The sequence below is a fragment of the Sitodiplosis mosellana genome, unplaced genomic scaffold, assembly GCF_009176505.1.
Source record: "Sitodiplosis mosellana isolate CC-2019 unplaced genomic scaffold, AAFC_SMos_1.0 Smas_scaffold_6226, whole genome shotgun sequence".
NCBI classification, from domain to species: Eukaryota; Metazoa; Arthropoda; class Insecta; order Diptera; family Cecidomyiidae; genus Sitodiplosis; species Sitodiplosis mosellana.
Window position 1 is genome coordinate 22,776,078 of NW_022601467.1, and position 21,122 is coordinate 22,797,199.

At 36.6% G+C, this 21,122-nt stretch overlaps 1 protein-coding gene across 1 annotated transcript; it reads right to left on the reverse strand.

Annotated features, from left to right (window-relative positions):
• Nucleotides 1–559: 559 nt before the first annotated feature.
• LOC129578438 (uncharacterized) lies at nt 560–8,650 on the reverse strand. The gene is made up of 4 exons (XM_055466992.1): nt 8,219–8,650; nt 2,387–2,506; nt 2,216–2,322; nt 560–1,870 (listed from the first exon to the last, which is right to left on the reverse strand). Exons 1-4 carry the CDS (start codon nt 8,228–8,230, stop codon nt 850–852), a joined length of 1,260 nt encoding a protein of 419 aa, XP_055322967.1. The 5' UTR covers nt 8,231–8,650; the 3' UTR covers nt 560–849.
• Nucleotides 8,651–21,122: the final 12,472 nt, after the last annotated feature.

Consider the following 21,122-nt stretch of genomic DNA (forward strand, 5'->3'; position numbering starts at 1 on the left):
CGATTATGAATTGAAAGGCACACTTAAAAACTGTTGAAATGATTCCCTAGAGCAGCTCTTAAGCAATAAATTCCACGTAATATGCAATGCAAATCCGATTTAATTCGAGGGAATTGGAACACAAAGATGGAAAACGATAAATTATCCAATTAAAAAAGCATCGTTGACAAATCAGTTTGTGTCATCATTGCTTTCTGATGGCGCCGAGACAATACCCAATGAGGAAAACGTTACAGTTGTACACATTTTGTGCACGGCCAATGTAATTTCTCCATAAGCTGTGCACAAAATGTGTACAACTGTAACGTTTTCCTCATTGGGATAAATGTCAAGAGAACTTGGAATGCAAATTGCATCGTAAATTCGGTCGTTAATTTTTTTTTCCAATGTTGAACAAGTCAGATGAAGCAATTTTCCAAAAGTTAAACTTAAGTTTGAACGTCAAAAGCTTTTATAAAAGCTTTAAAAAGCTCATGGTAAAGTTTTCTTTCCACTCGTTCGAACGAAAAACCTGAAAAAGCTAAAATAAGCTTTCGCGAAAGAAAAAATCAAGTTTCACACCGTTTCGGTTGTTTGCCGTCAGTATTTATTTTTTTTTTCGATTTATAAATATTGTGTTACGAAGTCGTATTTTAAATTGAACATTTGGTTACAAATTGATTCCATAAAGTATTCTTACGATTAGTGACACAAAACATATATTAATTTGATTGAAAGGGATCATTGATCAAAGGAGTACGTTGTCGTCTACAACACACATTTTGTTGCTGTAAAAATTCCAACTATCTACTAAAAAAGCGGTTTTCAATCTATTTTTATTTTGTTTTTGTTTGTTTGCTTGCTTTTAAATTAAACTCTTACATAGTTTTTATTGGCGTTTGCATAGACCGGAAAATAGCCAGGACTGGGTGGCAATAGTGTTTTTACCATTCGTGATGAAGCTACTTTTTGTTCAGTATCATCTGAATCGTCAGACGTTGTGGTTGTGATTCGCTTGATGACCGGTCGAAAGTAACTGTTGTAATCGGCTTTCGGTCGAAGTCGAAGATTACAATTTTTATTATTCGGCGGGCAATTGACACCATTGATGGGTGTGGGATTTTTCACAAAAACTGGTTGCAATTTTGAGCTGCTGACCACCGTGTATTTTTTGACAGTTTCATCGATTTTATTGTCTTTTGATTGGCGTGCAATAAATGGTCTTCGATTGTAATAATTGCTCGGGAAGGCATCATACTCGAGATCGACACTGGTACTTGAGCCGGGCCGTTTTGGATAATCGTACAAATTGTTGCGACCGTATTCCGACACGATAAATTCATCGTTGTTGTGCCGAAACTTTGAGAATGGTGAATTGTGTTTGATTTCCGGTCGTCCTATGGACTGATAGCTGGGTTGGAAATCATCATCAAATTCATTGGTACGGAATGGTTCGCTTGGGCCATGCTCATTTATCTTCCATTGAACAGAATGCGATGGTCTCGGCGGTGCATGATACCCGCCTTGACTTATGTGTTCAATATTGCCACCAGTTTCTGTGTACGAGCTCCAGCGTGGACGTTCATGTTTGTTAAGGTATTTTTCAACACCCGGTTTGATTTCGAACAACGATGGCACCTCTTTTTCATCCGTATTCAAATCGATAATTGGCTTTTTATGTGGATTCAAATCGGAGCTCAACACAATGTGCTCTTGATCTTCACTGAAATGATTGATTTTCGATTGTGACGATGAGTCATCTACTGCAACACCGTGTGGATCATGAACTGGATGATGATTTGGACCGTGTGTTTTTACAACTGCATTGAATCCATTTTTACCATCCGCCGTATAGTGAACGGAACGAATTGAACCGTCCGGCTCTAGAACACTTGTTTAATTTGTACAGAAGAGAAAAAAGATTTTAATAATGATTCAACGTAAGATGTTCTGAATTTGCCTCGACATCTAGACAATTGGAAGAAAACCAACTCTAAAGAAAATGACTTGAATTATTTTGCATAAAAAAGTTTTATTGGTATATTGAACGAATAGATTTTGCCACCGAATCAAGTGAGTGACTCAAAACTGGAGATTTCAGAAGGAATTTTCAAACAATTTCCGAATCTCGCGTGCTAATTAACAGATGGTTCGAGGATTTATGATTTTGAGTCGATAAAGCATTGACCCAGCCGAGCAGAGTAAATTTTTATTTAATATTATTATTAGGTAATACCTGTAGTGACCCTTTACAATGCCTTCATCTCGCGATTCCCATTGTGATTTCACATCGCCCGTGTGCAAGTCTTTAACGCCATAACTGAAAGCGTAGCCTGGGTGGCCCTGCAATGTGTCAAAACAAATGGATTCATTATTTGATACATTTTTCTAGACATTTCACACTTACCCATCCCGGTGCATACGATAGAATGCTTGCATCAGTCTCTTGCTCTTGTTTGTCTTCGGCTTGCGGAACCAATGACATTACACCAGCCAACAAATTCGCTAAAACTACGGTTAAATATGCCTACGAGAAGGTAAAAAAACGAATACCAAATTGAAATACAAAGTATGAAAAAAAAACGTGACCAAAGTAAGATACAAAGTAAGTGGTGTTAACAAATTCGGTTTTTACTTCACAGGAAACAATTTCCATCAATTAAGAGCGCACATAAGGCTTACGCTAAATTCTATGTTACCGTTCGGCCATTCCACACGAAATCAGGGAAGAGTTGCAATGTGAGGTCGCCGAATTGGCTGAAAATTGGCTTGGAGTCTTGTTTCCGATAGAAAAAGAGAAAACCATAATCTCAGGCCTAAAAGTGGCCCGCCTTTCTGAGTTAACCCAGTGTGAATTTTTGGAAAAATTGAAAAAATCGAAAAAAAGGGTTTGCGCCAACTGAAAACTAACTAAGAAGTAGTTGACACATTACCAAACCATTGGTACCGTTCAAACGCTGAATTGAGCCAAAAATGGTAAGCAAATTGGTGTATTTTCATTTGTTTCGCTGGAAAATAAAAGCCATTCACGATTTAATGCAGGATAGGGAATTTTTGAAGCAAAAAAAGTGTTTTTATTGCGAGTTGAAACAGCAGGGTCATTTTTCGACCTTTTAGACCCATCAGACAGGATTGAGATGAGTCTCAATCGATTTTCCGTCAAAAATTACGTGGAAATAGAATCATTACAGCCCATTATAGGTGGGTTTTCTATGCCACAAATGTGATTTTGTAAGCAGATTTCGACCATTAGTTTGTTCTATGAAGAAAAGTCAGTTTCGGACCAAATTTATAGATAAACCGATGTTGAAAAGGTCGTTTTTTCATGTATTTTGACGAAAATATAGCAGTTTTCTCATATCAAAATGTCGTAAGAGGCCATTTTCGACCATTTTTCCCACAAAAACGGTGAAAAATGACATATGATTCACCTGCCGAGGCCAGATACACGAACTGAATGGGGGGTATACACAAAATTTTATTTTTCCATCTGAAGCGGCGCGACATAAGCGCAAAAAAAACATGTCAAAACCCCACTATTTTGAGATATTTAACCAATGATGCAAACTAGCTGTATGTGATATACGTAAAGCATTTATGTCACAACTAACAGCGCCATCTAACATCGTAATGGAATTATTCCAATGGATATTTCTTTTTTTATTAGCGAATAATCACTTAAAAAGTGTAAAAAATAAAAATTGATAGATCAATATGTAGAAACTTTTAATTTGTGTGAGATTAATATTTTAATATTGTAGAGAAAAATTTAAAATTGAAACTATTACTTAGTCAGTTAGTTTAGCGGCTCTATGATTGCACCGACTCAATCAAAATATTTCATACTGCGCATCTTTTTCTCATTAATTTGAAGAAAATTTTTATTTGACCAAATTATTTTCATGAAACAAACTCATTAAAAACTCAGGTTTATATTTTTATATAAAACATATTCGAAAAAACCATGGGAGATTTATGCCTTGGGCGTTAGCACTACAAATTCTTCCAATGAATTTCCTTAGTTTCGGTTTAATGAGTCATAGATATGGTTTATCGAGTAAGTCGTCAGTCGCATATCAATAATTGTTGTGAATCCAATTAAAATCAGAATTATAGAAATAAACTGAAATAATCATTGATTTCTTATGAATTTCCTTTTTTACCTTATCAATTGGAAATTACTTATGGTTTGGGCGTTAGCACTACAAATTCTAGCATTGATTCAGGTGTTAGCCTTTAGTCAATGTTCGATGTGAACTCAACAAAAGTCAAAATTACTGAAATAATCATTGGTTTATTATAGCATTTTTTGCTTACTTTTATTTTCAGAAAATCAATGTAAAAATGTTGTTCTTTACGCATAATTATACATAAAATAAAGTCTGCAATTCGAAAATTTGAAATTCCAAAGTACGCGCCATCACCACTGACTTTGACAGCTATGGGATTGAAGTATCTACCGTTTTTGAATTGTATTATTTTTTATTACGAAGTTAAACAAAATTCAGTTCGAGTTTTTCTCAATCAAGGAAAAATGCATATTCTTATGACTCATTAAACCGAATCAGAAATAAAAGCAATTGCAACATTTCAATTTGACGGATGGATCAAGCGTTTCGAACGTCTGAACGTTTGATCGTTTGAACGTTTTTTTAATGTTTTGAAGCTTGACCGTAAGCATCATAGCTTTCTTCTAACGATTGTAGATGGCGCTATTCTTGTGCGTGTCACTTAATTTGCCTCATTGATTTAACATTTTATACTTTGAACCCATTTTTGGAGGTTCCAATGGGGCCATAGAGGATAGGTTACTAGGCGGATTTTGTAGCCCCATTGATTCCCTTTCCAACGGTCTCATAGGTTTGGCAATGTGTCAACTACTTCACAGTTAGATTTTAGTTGGCGCAAACCCTTTTTTTCGATTTTTCCAAAAATTCACACTGGGTTAACTCAGAAAGGCGGGCCACTTTTAGGCCTGAGATTATGGTTTTCTCTTTTTCTATCGGAAACAAGACTCCAAGCCAATTTTCAGCCAATTCAGCGACCTCACATTGCAACTCTTCCCTGATTTCGTGTGGAATGGTCGCGTTATTGAAATTGATTGATTTTAATTTGACATGCGGTTATTCCGCTAGCATATGGTGTGTCTGTTAGTGTGCATGATATAGGGGTCCTTAGCTGTATTTTAATCAATTTCTGGTTACTAAAGCACAAGCGACTCATCGGCTGCCAAACAAGAATCAAATTAATTGCGAATTTTCGCCTTACGCTTTAATAATACCAGAAATGGAAAGCTGTTCTCACACAATCCCAATTCGGCTAATCACATTCAGAAAATAGCATTATGTGAGAGAGAAATGACTATAAAACTAAATCGGTTTCAGATTTTAAAGCACCTATCAATATCTTTTTTTTCATTATCGTTGCCGTTCAAAGTCTATTGACTCTCTGATGCTGTCATCTTGTGCAATTGAATGCACACCAGAGCGCCATATTGGCCAAGTTAGCCAACGCTAAAGAAAATCAGAAAATCTGTTTGCAAATTTACAAAACTTTCTCATTTATTGAATCGATACGATGCATATAATTTCTTATTGCAGCAGCAGTGATCCAAACACGCTTCGAAAGCCAGTATGCAAGTCGAGACCGAGAGACGGTCAGATGTGAAAGTGGATTCTTGTTTGTTGTGGATGTTTAGTCGTCAATTCTATGGTAAAACATTAATATTTGTTTGATGGAAATAACGAAAAAAAGCACATACAACTCCGCCACAAAACGAAATCGTTAAATACTGTACACTTCGATTTGTTTCTTGCAGCTACTATGTTTCATTTCTCAAACAAGTTATTCTAGTGAAAAAATAGTAATGAATTGCGCGGTTCGAACATTTCAAACATACTGCCATTTGGGTGACGGTAAATGATGTTGGAAGAGTTTTGCGCAAAGAGACAGAGAAAGAGTAAATACCATTGAATTGAAGGTCGATCAACCGACAAAGAATGGTTTATTCGGAGTCTCTCACTCGCTTTGTGAGCCAGCTGGAGTTTGTATTTATGCGTTAAAAATTTCTTCATGTTCTCCATTGTCGTCGTCGTCGTCATTTTTCGCGTGTATTTCTTTTTGTCGTGTGGTAATTTTTGTGTCTCTTTATTGAATTAAATAACATAACACGATGAGATAATTTTGAAAATAATTGGTTTTACGTGCCAGTTTCGGATCGTTTTACATATTTCATTTAATTTAAAATGCAAGTCATGAGATTGATCTCTGTTGTTGATCATCATTTTCCGATAACTTATGATTGGCTCTCAATATCGATCATGATCAACAAGCAATTAAAAATTAATCACTGGTAACTGATTTAAATGTTATATGATCTGTTTGGCCGATTTTCTTTTCTGTGTCTTTCGTCTCAATCGGTCCCTCGAATCGAAAGGTGCTGCGCTTCTAGGAAACTTTTCCGCTGGAGTTGAGGACACGAACAAGTGGTCAACCGTGCATGTTTTCTAGGAAATGCACAGACTCTCAGCATTAGACGACGATGGCGACAACAACAAAACCAGTATCGAATCTATCAAACCACACCATCGTCGATCGATGCAAATCTAATTATATGCATGGGTTATAATGAAAAAATTGACAACGCTAATTGCTTGGTTGCCAGTGCACAATCACATCTATGCAGCGAAATAACATGTGTTCCATAGAAAATCAAGCCGATAATTATACATAATGTAAGCATTACGCGAGCCACGAATCAAACGTTCGTTTGCTACGAAACAAAACAAAAAACTGAATGTGCGCTCGCACGATTCATGAGAGAAATGCATCTACAACTACTGCATACAGGCCGATATACCTCCGATTTGTGTTTGGCTTAAATTCACTTTAATGGTACGCATAGCGGATTGTGCAGCACCAAAAGCGGTTGGTTAGTCAGTTAGGCGAGAGAAACCAAGAAATTTGAAACTAGAATGATTAATATATGTGCAAAAATTTTTAATTATAATTTATTGTACTAAAAATTAGTAATAATTGATTTCGATAAATTAAACAATTAACAAGTTAATGCGTGCATATTGGTCTCCATCTCATGCCAGCATCAATTCATATGCTTCGCTTTTTTCCATATATTTTATTCATAAAACACATAAATTGTTCCCATGATGTTCTTGTTGTTGGTGTTGTTGCTTTTTCCCTCTTCATTTTCGTTTTTGTTTCATTGCTCTCTGCCATCAAACTATTTTAATATATATTTTTGTTAGATTCAAACTAGATTCAATCTCTCACTCGTATTTCGTTCTTCTTTTTCGTTTGCAAAAAAATTAGTTTTCCGAGGGAATTTGCCGTTGTGAAGTTCTCTTTTTTTGATCAACTTCAAAGCCGAGTAATGATTGACTCAATCAGAGTGACCCACATGCAAAGTGGTCTGTACGAACAAGTCAAAGTAGTGGCTGCCGCCGCCGCTGCTGCTGCTCGAATTTTAAGTGCTCATTTGATATTTATTTAATTTTTTGTTGTTGTTCCCAACAACTCTTAACAGCTAGCGTATCTTTATTGCTCTGACTGAAAATTGTTTGGATAATATGCTGCTGCTGGGTGTGCAACACCGCCACGCGTTGTATTTTCATCACAGCGCGAGAGGAATTTGTGAATTGTTCCGTTTTTCAAACTGAACTTTTGCAAGTAGCAGCAGCACCAAACCACAAAATGATGGCGGAAAAAATGCGCTTTTCACTTAAACGTTTAATAATCGACATAATTTGAACAGAACCAAACCGACCACAACATTGAAGCGGAGGAAACATATTTTTGTCGTGTTTTTTTTCTCTTCTTGTCCATTTTGGAATATTCTTGTGTTGAGTGATTTATTATTATCATGCGTATAAAGAGGCGAAAAAAAGTTGCAATAATTCCATCTAGGAGACTTTTGCATTATATGAACTTTTTTTTTCGTTGTCGTGATCGCTGTCGTCGCAAGCGGCGGTCGAGAGATGGAAGGTCATCATATTGAGCAGAAAACCGAAAGTATTGGCGTCAATTAAACAAAAATGAGATAATTCCGAAAAAAAAACCATCAACAATAACAACAACAACTTATAACCAATCTAACCATAAGACATTTAACAAAATCTCGTCAACTGAAACAAAATGCACCACAAACTGCATCTGGTTGGTTGATGAGTGCGAGAGAGAAGGGAAGATAGATCGAAATAATTTATTAAATTCTAATGCAAACCTTTAGAAACATATCGAATAATTCTTCACACTGTGAAATCGATAACAGTTTGTGTTCTTGTTCTTTTTTGTTTGGGCGCCGATTCAAATTCAATCACGATTCATTAATAAATACGATGAAATCAGCTAAATGCAATTAAAATTATCTCCAAAATGTGGGTCCCATGCACCGTTCACGTTAATTCTCTATGTCACAATCGCCCAATGAAAAGGCAGAATGCATTCAAACTAACATCGATCTTAACACTGCAAACTATCGCACAATACACCGTTCTAAATCGTTTGACGCGATTTAATAGACAAAAAAAAAACAAAATCCGTAAATAAACTGATCTATTTAGATATAATAATTGATCGTTAATAAAACAACAACAGCATCAACAAATCAGTGAGTGTTCGCAATTCGTGATTGAAATGACTTGTTTACGCGTTAGCCACTGAATGAGACTCAGGTTCAAGAGCGCAGCATTTCTCCTATTTATAGGCAATTTTTCCACCATTTCTAATCCATTGCATCCAGTGGCAAATAGATTGTTGTTGATATCTTGCATGTTGTTGTCAGTCGCTTCTTTGCGCTTGTTGTTGTCTCGTTCAAACATACAACGGACAGCTCTTCTAGTTTTGCTCCGCCACCATCGTCGTGTGCTTTATCTGCCCGTGAATTGGCGCAAAAGGAATTTATCATCGGGTCTCGGTGAACAAAGAAAATGCAACGGAGAAAAGGAAAGTGAAAAACAGCAGCAAAGACAACCGAGAGTCAGACAGCATGCACTTGGCATTGTAAATGCCAATACACACAACAAGACGATATGCATCATGTTGGTTAGCGCGGGGTGAACCTTTGATTCGCCATCTCTGTTGCTTGTCCACAAAATTAGCGGCATGGCTAGATGCAGTGTGCTAGTCAATCTCGTCGTTTTATGATCTTTGCTCGAAACGTGACAATCCGCATTTTGTATTTGTGCACAGAATGAATTCACACTGATACCATTGGCATATCTATCTGGCTGACTAAACATACAACCACCTAAATAATCCAATCAATCGGTGATAAGGAGAAGAAGAAAAAGAAGGAGAAAACGTGAAACGATCGTCCGACACAGATGCAACTATAATGACTGTAACTTAGTGTTGGATACATATATAGAAAATGCATTGCGAGGAGACGAATACACGTCAGCCGTCAACTTTTATGAATCGCAAACGGAGAAAAATAAAATACCCAAGAACGGATGACTGTAATATATGTAATCGTTTGTCAATTGCATTTCGCCGGTAATTATTAAAACGCAGTACGGTTCATGAAACTCAATCCAATTTGCTTGGTCGTGTGTGTATGTGTATTTCTTCATTTTGATTTTAAATTTACGATTCGGACTAGGGGCTTCATTCGAATTTTAGAACATTGAATTTTTGTGAATATTTTTTGAATATTACAGATATTTTCTCATAGAATTTTCGAAAATATTTTGAATATACGAGAATAAATTTAGATAAAAAAAAATCCAAGATGGTGGCTGGCTAGAACGGCTGAACTGTCAAAATAAGAAACACCGAATATCTGTGAATATGAGTGGATATGAGAAGATATTCTCTAGATAATAGTGAATAGGAGTGAATATCTCCTAAAACACACCGAAATTAATGAATTTTTTCGATAAAAAAAATGATAGTTCCCCCTAGGATTCGGATCAAGTAAAACTTCTTTTCCAACTTGAAGCGATGATCTTGATGATAGTAGCACGATGATCATTGGTGCAATTGGCTGGAATGGTGTGAATCGCTTTGAGAAATACATTGTGATTTCGTCTCCAATTTGTGGACATAAACAGTGAGCGTTAGTCACCATGTGCACTGCAATATTGCATCGCGCTCACCGCCTCGTCATTGCAAACATTATTGTATAAGCAAGTGAGTCGTTAATTAGATAAAGAAAAAAAAAACACTTTGGCCGATCTCGTTGTGCAATCGGACAACTACTTTTCTCCTTGATTTTCGCCATTTCAGTGTTAAAAACCGAATGACGCGCAACATGTGAATCAATTTCCATTTCACTTTCGGCCGTGCACAATTGAAACGAATCGAATGGCTGATGTCAAATTCGTTGGCTTATCAGGCGAGTCGATGAAAAGAGAAATTCCTATTTTTGGATCAAACCACAAGTACAATTTATGTTCTGGTGGTGCCAGATTTAATGCATTACTGTCACATTGTTTATCCACTCAATTAATTTTTCATGTTTGTATGCTATAAATGTTATGTTATGCACGCGCCAACCGCTCAATTCCTTTATGTCGAACGAAAACAACGAAAATTTCAAGCGAGAGAAAGAGAGAGAGAGAAATGTGAGCAATATAGATAACGTAAAATTGTTGCATTAAATGGCAAACCATTAAAGATTCGATATAAACCGCCTTGTAATCATGCAGACTGTACGATCGGCAACATTCAGTCATGATGAAAGTGATTTGAATGTTACACTGTAGCGAACTCGTTAAATGCATTTTGTACGGCCAAAGCTATTTATGGTGTGTGTAGTGTGTGGGAATTTACATTTTTGGATTAGATGTGCTTTCAATGCCCTGAAGATTTTACGCGATGTACATTGCAAGAAGATATCGTGTGACACAGCGTACAACGTCTGATATATTATGTGACGCGCGGTATCGTGATTGGCTGTTGCCACCGCCGCCGCCGCTGCCAAGACAAAATCAAGTTCAATGCAATGCTTAATTGCGGTCCGAGCAGACGACTTCTGGCAATTTAATCGAGAGTCATAAGGTGGCATTTGCAAAAAATGCAAATATTTCGAGTGTGAACAACGGAGATTTTCGTATGCAAATGAAGTTTTTGCCATTCAATGAACCAGTCTGAGAGACGCTTCATTAAAACAAGATCAACCGAAAAACAAAACCTATTGAGTGCACGAAAATAAACTTTTCTGTCGCATATTCGCAGCGGCTAATCGAATATTTCAATTTTTGCACAGATTTAGAACGAAAATAATTAAATGCATCGATTCGATTCAGTTCGAGAGAATCGATATGGCGACGTTTATTACAAATATAAAATATTGTCTATATTGGATAGAGAATGATTTTTTGTTATTCGCAGCACAGAATTGATTTGGTCTTATTCGCAAATCTAGAGCAAATGCGTTACTTATGCAATTTACGATGTATACAAATATTCCACTAATTATATCCTCGAGAACAGAATATTTTTCGAGTGTTACGATCGCATGCGCCAAAATTTCATTCAAATCTCTAAAAAAAATTCTCTCTTTGATTTGGCTGTTTCATTTTTTTTTCTTGCTTCGAATTGACCGCTCACTTGGCATTACCACTAGACTGGCTGCAAGTAGCCATAGCATCGAATCTAACGCAACATCTGTCAAGTTTGCACACGCACAATTCGCACCGATGCTGAAAAACTAATTTACAGTCTTTTTTGTACAGTACCCCCAAAATCCAGCGGTTTTGAAACAAATGTGCGTTTTAAAAAAAAAGGCGATATCTTTTTATATTTAGTCGAAATTAACGGTCCAAACACTTGTTCGATATCGATAAAACGAACGTTTTATATCCAATCGATAGATTTGATAGGATTTTGAAAAAAAAACACAAATGGTTCCATTTTTTCCATTTGTTTGTGTGCATAAACATTTATTTCGATTGGCGCAGTCAAGACAATTTAAATGAATGAAACCTGCTACATTTGTTCGCCGATAGGATCTAAACATTTGCCTTTGCACACCAACAATTTAATTAAGAGAAGTTTAATGTTGTTTCTCCTAAATCTTTTTTTTTCCTCTTTGATTTTATTGTACGCATGGTTCGAAATTTGATTTTTTTTTCTCCGTCTATTTCTGTGTTTGAAAGCGGTGATTGAGACATAAGCCGAAGGCAATATACCATTTCTAATGTTCAGTAGGGAAAAAAACGTAATACACACCGCGCGTTTATTCGTGATTGTAATGGTGACGTAGGTGTAAAATTACATATGATTTGTGTTGGCTGGAAATCGTAATATGCGATAAATAAAATTTTGATTTGTCAAGTCAATTGGCCGATCTCATATCGGGTGAGATACAGTTATAATTGTGCAAAATGTTTAAATTAAAATCAGGCACGACAACCACAACAACAACAGCAGCGGCAGCACCACCGCCACCACCACCAACCAAAACAACAACTACAACAAATCAGAATGTTTCGCAAGAAGAGAGAGAGAGACATATATATAGAGAGAGAGAGAGAAAAGATTCAAAGTTGATCGATTGAAAGAGTCGAGTAAAAATGAAATTGTTTCTCAATTCGCGCCAAAGCAATTAAAACCAAATCATTTCTTTTTTATCGCTCTCTCGGCTGTTTTGTCGATGAAAAAAAAACGCACACACAAAATTGAAAGAAAAAAATCACAAGCGTGGCAAAATATCGAGAAAAGAAACAAAAAAAATATTGTGAGTATGGAAAAAGACATGCAAATGAATTGTGTTTGGTGCATTCTTACGCAATTATCGCACAGTAAAATTATTAAACAGATTACAGTGCCGGTGTCGGTGCTTTGTAATCATTTATGCATTAAATGCGTTTCACTTGATATTTGGCTTTGATTTTGTGTTTCTTTCTGTCTTTTTTCTGTTTCTGCTTCTCCTCATCGAGACTTTTTTTTTCAATTTTAAAACTTCGATAATTGTAAATTAAATTCAGATTGTCAAGAATGGTTGCTTTGGTAGCAAAAATTATGATATCATTGAATACTTACATGTGTATGTTGCAAAGCGTATAAGATCCACTCAACGCCAGTTCCAAGTAATAATCATAATTTTCAAGATATTGAATCAGACACCTGTTTCACGTACAAAATGAGATGAGAGAGCGCACTCGCGCATTCATGCAGTGGCTAACAACAAAACGACGACAATAACAACAACGAAAAAATTGATTTTTTTTCTGTGATCGTACCTATAGCTAATATAGCTTGAGACCGAAATAAATTTTCACAGCCATTCAGTAAGTTCTGTTGGACGGTGTAGCGGCGTCATTTTTTTTTACCGCTTGGCAATGACGAACCGTTTCAGACACTGTGACTATTCATTATAATTAAGATCACATTTCTGCTCGCAATCGATTTTCATTAGAATCACTTAACAAGTTTTCAAACAGGATCTATCGGTCAATACCACGTTCGATTTTTCTAATGTGAGATGCACAATTACGAGTTTTAAGAATTAGCAATTTTCCAATTAAAACGAATTTATTCATATTCATGACGGTTGTGTGTACCAACGCTTCCAGTGCGCATTGATGGACAGATCGATTGCGAGAGCATGCACGCTTGATACAACTATGTTTCATTTCGTACTCTCTGGTAACAGCTGCAACCATTGAATGCCCATGCGTTTTTTTCTCACTTCTCCTCGTTTTACCGCATTCGATAGCTCGGTGTCGTTTTTTTTACTCTTTTGTCAAATGCCAACACAATCAATTTAAAATAAAGATAATTAATATGTCGTCAATTAAAAATTATAATCAATCGTGCGTATAATAATGCATAGGCTCGCATCATATGGACACAACATCTGAAAATGGTGAAAAAGGTGTTTCTACCATTTTCTTCAAATAATCAGCCAAGACACATTCGGCATATTCTTTAGTCATGCATTATCCAAAATGTAATGTACTGTCAATTGGCGAGGGGACAGCAGTAAAAAAAAGCATAAACAGCAACTACACAAACGTTCATGGTACACAGTTCAAGAAAGAGAGAAGGAAAAAAACAGGCGTCTGCACTCTGTTAGATCTAACGCCAAAAAGAACGCACACAAAAACGTGGCAACGACTGTTGAAAGCCTAAACATGCTGGAAAACAATTTCTCGCCCGCCCGATCGAACACCCAAAGTGCATGAACCGAACAGACCACATCGATACGCAATGTGCTAAGATATTAATTAAAAAAATGTAAAACAATTAATCTAGTTGGTTGTATTGATCTTTCGATCTTAATGCACTCCTAAATTAAATGAAGAATCTGTCATCTCTTGACATGTTGTGAAATAGCGGTTTACCCGATGTAGAGGTGAATTTAACCTCTACATAAATATATGGCGGAGAGAGCGCCATATATTTATATAGGAATTAACCCAGTTTGAGGTTAAATTCCCCTCTACATCGGGTAAATCGCTATTTCACAACATGTCAAGATGACACATTCTCCATTTAATTTTTGAGTGTGATGCATACTACGGTCCGTACCTAGGATCTCGACACCACCAACCAAACCTTGAATGATTATTATTTTGCAGAGTTGCACCGCTAACGCTTTGCTCACAACACAATACAACAATCGTCGGCATATTGGCCTTTATGTGAGCCATTTTAATATACGCGGCAGTGCACGCATTTATTTTAAATATGCCGTAATTTATGACTTTGCTGCCAATAAATCAACAGTGTGAGCTGGTAAAACCCATGATCCCCTTAATAACAGTAACTAAATTTTCAACTGGCCACAACACACGAATGAAAAAAAGTCAACAAAAATCGAAAAAGAAAAAAAGAAAAAAGTTCAACAAAAATTGAGAGTGCAACTAAAAAAAAAAGTCGAAGAAAAATGTACCGTGGAAACGGTACCATGAAAATTACAAAACGAAAACTTGATCATGCTCGTTTACTCTCCCTCTCAAACAGAAGAAAAAAAAACGAGAGAGAAAAAAACACTCGTGCATGAGTAACGCTTTTTCTTCTCTCATGTTCACAACATATTTGATACGACGTAATCATTTGTTATCATTGTCAATGTGAAATATGAGCGAGAACTCAATTTTCCTCTGATTCAATCAATTAGCTCCGTTTGCGTTCGCCAGGCATTTTGATTTATACGATTATCATTGATTAAGTTAAATTATTGCCCGATAATTTTAATATGGAAAGTTATAAAAGTGAATGAGACACACACACATCACATCGTATTGCATAGCATAGCACAGCACCTCACCATACCAAATCAAGGGAAAATGCTGTTGAGCATAGTGAGAATATATACATTCCAAATCAAAGTGTGTACAAAATGGTTGAACTTTTCGCGCAGTCGAATTTATCCGGGTGAACGCGTGCGTTTGATCGCTCATTCGTTCATTCGTTCATTACAAATGAAATTGAAACTGTTTCTGAATTAAGTGGTTTTCCGTTAATAACCATATTTTGTGTATACAAGTCGCCACATAAAAATGCAACGTCAAATTGCAAATGCCTTAATAAAAATCAAAACGATCAACTGCACAAAATTTCGAGTGGAACAACAGAAGAAATAAGAAGAAAAAAAATCAACTATTATGGCAGCAAACGAACAACAACAGCAACAACAACAATCAGCTCTAGACAATTATTAATGGTTCTAACGTATGAACTATATTATATTCAATGGACACATAAAAACATAGCGCACCAGCAGTGATCGCAAGGGAAACATATCTCATGCACATAACACACATACACAAAACACATAAGAGGCAGCGATAGAAGTGCAGAAATGGGTAAAAAGAACGCACACGAATTCATGGTAAAAATGTCGAAAAAAAATTATGTATATCTATAAATTTATCATAAAGTAACCTGCGTAATGCAAAACGGTGAGCCAGCCATAGGCTGGGGCGTGAAATACACATTCCGAACGCTGTCGCTGCTAAGAGCACAAATGAGAAGGAGTTATTGTTTCAGAGATACAGAGAGAGAGAGAGAGAGAGAGATGGAGCGCTCGCGAATATGAAAACAAATCTATTTTTCCGTCAACGTTTAATTCGCACATGAATGCCAAAATCCGCATCCAAATGATTGTTGCCCATTATTTGTATGGTCATTCGCGTGCTTCAACCACTTTAAAATAAATATTTCTCACTCACGATTTTGCGCCACGTAATTACCGAGAGCGCAAATATATTTGTCGCGTTGCCATCGAATTTCTGAATTTTCCATGCCTCAGGTTCTACACGCATGTCATACAGAAGAGAGTGAGTGAGCGAGCGAACGAACGGGCGCAAGGAAAAAAATCATACACACAAATTTATTTAAACGCGTAAAAACGTTTTGCTACCACAATTCACTGGGTGATTTTTTTTTCTCTGTGTCGGCTGCTGCTACTGTCGTTTTTTTCTCTTCTTTTGCTCGTTGTGCGTTACCTATCTTCTACAAATGCCGACTCAGTGAATGGATTCAGTCAATGATGACAAATACAACAATCGATGTTATGAAATATTTGGAAGTTTTGCCACGCATTACACGAAAGTGCATCCAACGGATTAAGGCGCAATCAATGACAAAATCAATTTAAGTGACAATAAAGATAAATAAGAAAAGTCGATAAATCACGACGATGGTATTCGGTTTGCTCGTTTGTTTGTATCGGAGGGAAGTCTTTATAATGTGGTCATCGGCTTATTTCACCGGCATTTGCAATTGCGATCGACAGATCTTTTTTTTTTCATCGTCAAATATACTATTTTATATAATTATGGTTAATCTATTTGAAATACGAAAGATTTGCCGAAACAAGATCTCGATGTCGACGTTTCATAGAAAAATCAAAGCAACACCACGGAAACAACAACACACAAATTTCAAAAATGGTGCAATAGATTTAGATGAAGCAGAAAGAAGAGAGAGAAAAAGTATATGAAGCGGGTGACACCAAAATGTCAGTGCACATCGATTCAGCGGCCACAGATTAGATTCGTTAATTTACTGTGATTTTTAGCCAATATGTCGTTTGACTAAATACAATTTAAAGGATAAATTGATCAATTGACTGAGAAACATGCAGCAGCAGCGGCAGTGCCGTAGTGGCGGCGGTGGTGGAGGTGAGTAACACGCAATGTCCAATGCATACATGTCTCGAATGGCATTCGATCGCGTTCATTTAACACGCCAACCACAAATCAAAAGGTTTGAAAAGTGTCTTTTTGCGAAAAGGCATTTAAATAGCTCACTTTGTGGTTCGAAATTTCTGTGATTAAAAATAGATTACGATGGTGATGAGTTTATGAGCGCACGGCTGACTAATTGACTGGATTTCTCAGCGCTTTTTTTAAATGGGTGCAATGTGATGATGACTTGTCATTGCAAGCCATCATTGAGTTCATCCACCTATTCATTGCAGAAAAAAACGCACACATATTTTCTTTTTTTTATCATTATACTCGTTATGCGATGATCGTATTTTCACATGGCCGGAGAATGCCGAGACCATCACACGTCTCTCATAAAGTCATACGGATGCAATGGCATCATGATGTCGCTGTATATCATAATGTTTGCTAAGAAAATGCATATTAATAACGCACTTTACCGGCACCAGAGAGAACTGGATCTCTCTGTTTCCCCTCGATGTGTTTTCTTCCATTCGGTTTGAAATTACCGAAAGTCACATGAGCTGCTGTACGCCTCGTCAATGCCGGTTTTTTTATTATTTATCGGGTGATGAAAAAAAAATTAAAGCGTGCGCGTGAGCAACTCACTCCTAGGGGGTAGACACGAAATAACACTAGAAGAAAACTAGCAAAAATTGAGCATACTAGAAGTTACTAGAAGAATATTTGTAAAAAAAATTGAGTGATCTCTCTTCCATAAGAATAGCATTGCCAGTGGTTTTTATATGGACAAATTCTTCCATTTAAAATATACTGCCAATGCTTTGCTTATGGAGTTCAAATGTTTTGTTTACAAAAAGTACCGTTAATCCTTCCATAAGAAATGAATTGGCAATACTATACTTATGGTCCGTAAGTTATGGAAGAAGCAATGGTAGATACTAGAAATACTAGCAGAATATTTGAGTTTCTGCTTGTATACTAGAAAAACTAGAAGAAACTGAACGCATATTTGAACCGATTTGAAGAAACTTGCTATGCTAGAAATTGGTGTCTAACCCCTAGACTCACTCATTGTGAAGTGGAAAGAAGAAAAAAAGTGCTGAATGCGAAGTCTAAACAGCCATTATTTTCACTCTTCTATGTTGTAAAACAAAATAAAAAACTGCATTTCTCTTTCCATTCGCTAACTGACCACCTCAAGCTCGTTTAACTTGTCTGATCTTTGTTGTTGTTTTTTTTCTCGCGAACATCTTTTTTTCCCTTTTACTATTGTAGTTGTACGCGTCTAATGATTGATAAAACCATTTTCGTGGTTGTTAATTGATTCGCGTCTCCTGTAGGTCAGTGTAGCGAAAGAAAAGTCAAACCTTGCCCAAGTGACACCATGTTCAATTAACTCATGCACAGTGATTGCTATATCGCTCTCAGCATCTCATAGGATAACTGAACGAGATAATTCAGCTGGCTGAGATGACGCAGCGACGCATTGCCCAAGTCTATCGCCCGAGTCTTTGTGATACACACACACAATTCGATGCCGCGCGTCACTAAATGGGACTGAGTGTATACGGATACCGATGGGCGCATTGTGTGTATGTGTATCGCACAGATTCGGGCGATGCGTCGCTGCGTCATCTCAGCCAGCTGAATTATCTCGCTCAGTTATCCTATGAGATGCTGAGAGCGATATAGCAATCACTGCTCATGTATCGATATATGCTTTCCATTGACGCCTTAACTTTAACTACCGTCATTTTGATTTATTTCGATTACTATTTCACATTCTTTTTTAATTTATTAGATTTTTTTTCAAATTCTCAATTAGATCGGCCGTTTTTGTGTGTGTGCGCGCGCTAAATGAATGATTAAAATCTCAATCTCTGTAATCAAAAATTCTTGTGTTTTATCATCGATAGTTTTTTTTTCTAACTGCTGCTCTGTATGTAATTGCTTTAGGCTCTTTGTTAGATCGCGCAATTTTATATAAGTAATGTAATCTTTTTTATTTCTTAGCTGGACTCATGGACGTGCGCGCTCTTTAGTTCCCCTCGCTGTGAGAATCATAGCGACGAAAAAAAAATCGACTAACGGCAATCATCGACTCTCGATATTCGTACAATTTTTTTTTCTTTCTCTTTCTTTTTTTTCAATATTATTAACACATTTATGTACAAAAGCGTTATGTAAATACACGTGAGATAAATGACGGTGACACTAGAAGTCAGGCAAAAAACATGTTTTCTTCCTTTCGGATTAGAAATTGAATGCAGCATAATTCGTTATGTACTTTCATTTTCTTGATAAGAAATTTTCAATAATTTGTAACATCCAATAGCCAACGTAATACTATGTGCGCGTTTTGCGGTCTTGCTGCTGCTGCTTCATTTTTATATTTTTTTTTTCATCTTTCTTGCATTTTATTTTTATTTGATTCGATTTTGTTGTTGTACCGTCGGCGATCAAGATCTTGGCTGAATCGTGCTCGTTTCGCGGCTTTTGTCAGAGCTAAGTGAGCCTAGTAAGCTCGTGCGTGCATCCGTACGTGTTGCTTGCCCCGATGAAGTTGGTCAATATTTTCAATTAACAAATTTATTTTCAATTGCATTTGTTTTGCATCGATCGAAATTCATATATAAACATATGCTAAAAGTCTTTCGGTTGAATTTTCCATTTTCAATAAATAGTTATGTGCAGAATTTATGCAGGCTGCATGCGTACCATTTTCAATATATGAATGTATGGTATATTCAGAGAATCATTTCAGCATAGATATTTAATTTTCTGATGAGATCTCAGTAACTGAATGCAGTGACTGCGAACGAAGAAGAAGGAACAACAATTCCAAGAAACAAAGAGTAAGTTTGGCGAACGCCAAACTCACACTGTATCAAGAGACGTTCACTCTCACGTTCAATGCAACACATTTTGTTCGTCTCTCCTCTCTTCTTCCCTTTCGCACGCACACTCACTCCGATTTTGCGTAAACTAATGTATATGCATGTCCGCGCTTGAATGTAGAGCGCTCGTTTACTCACAGCGACGTTCGCAGTCACTGCATTCAGTTATTGAGATCTCATCAGAAAATTGGATATCTATGCTGAAATGATTCTCTGAGTATATTTTTCGGTTTTGACGGCATGCATCGGCCAAAGGAATGTGTATAGTGATCGTTTGCTAGCGCGTCAAAAGCTTTCAATTCAGATCAAATGAACACTGCATACACAATCAATGGTGGTGCTGTATTTGTATATACTCACGCATAGCCCAAGAAAGCGACACACAGAACCGAGAGCAAAAGAGTGTGTGCGAGAGAGAGAGAGAGAGAGAGAGAAAGATGCTAAAACGGCCACAAAGTAAATTGTAAAATACCTACAACTACATATTTGAAATTTGTACGATATCAATTAAAATTCATAATTTATGCCCGTGGCATTTTTAGCTGTTTCGTAAAACGACATATTCATATTAAAATGTTATATATTTTTATTAGGACTTTTGCGTGTTTGATCATGAGTGTGTTTTTATCGTTCCAGCATTGGCTCAATCTCTCTCCCTTTCGCGTTCTCGTACTTCACACAACACAAAAACAATACGACAAATAACCAAGTTCTCTGCGTGTATGCAAAGCAGCTTTCGGCTTAAGTTGCGTTCAGCTGAAACGAAACGGAATTTCGATAATGTCGATTTTGATCAATGGAATTTATTATACACGGAACCGATTAGTTTGCGACTAAAAATAGTGCATTCATTCATTAGAACGCCATTTTTCTTCACAATATTCATTTGTTTGTTTTGTTTCTTCTTTTGCCTCGACGAAGCGGAACTCCTGAACTCAGAGCAAAGCAGACGAAAATTAACCATAAATCTCCATATGAATAATAATAACATTATTATTATCACTCAAATTGTGTTTTGTAATCAAAGCCTCGAAAACCAGATCGTTGTCCCAATTAATCGTTGTCACTTTTCCTTTCTACGCATTACGCGGCGTATGCGATGCGGTCTACACGTTCTCACAAACCCGAAAATTTCAAG

Bases quoted from the DNA above. Each gene is read 5' to 3' on its own strand.
- LOC129578438 (XM_055466992.1), bottom strand. The intron at 2,323-2,386 runs GTAAGTGTGAAA...GACACATTGCAG, and splicing joins TATCGTATGCACCGGGATGG to GGCCACCCAGGCTACGCTTT. The intron at 1,871-2,215 runs GTATTACCTAAT...AAATTAAACAAG, and splicing joins ATTGTAAAGGGTCACTACAG to TGTTCTAGAGCCGGACGGTT.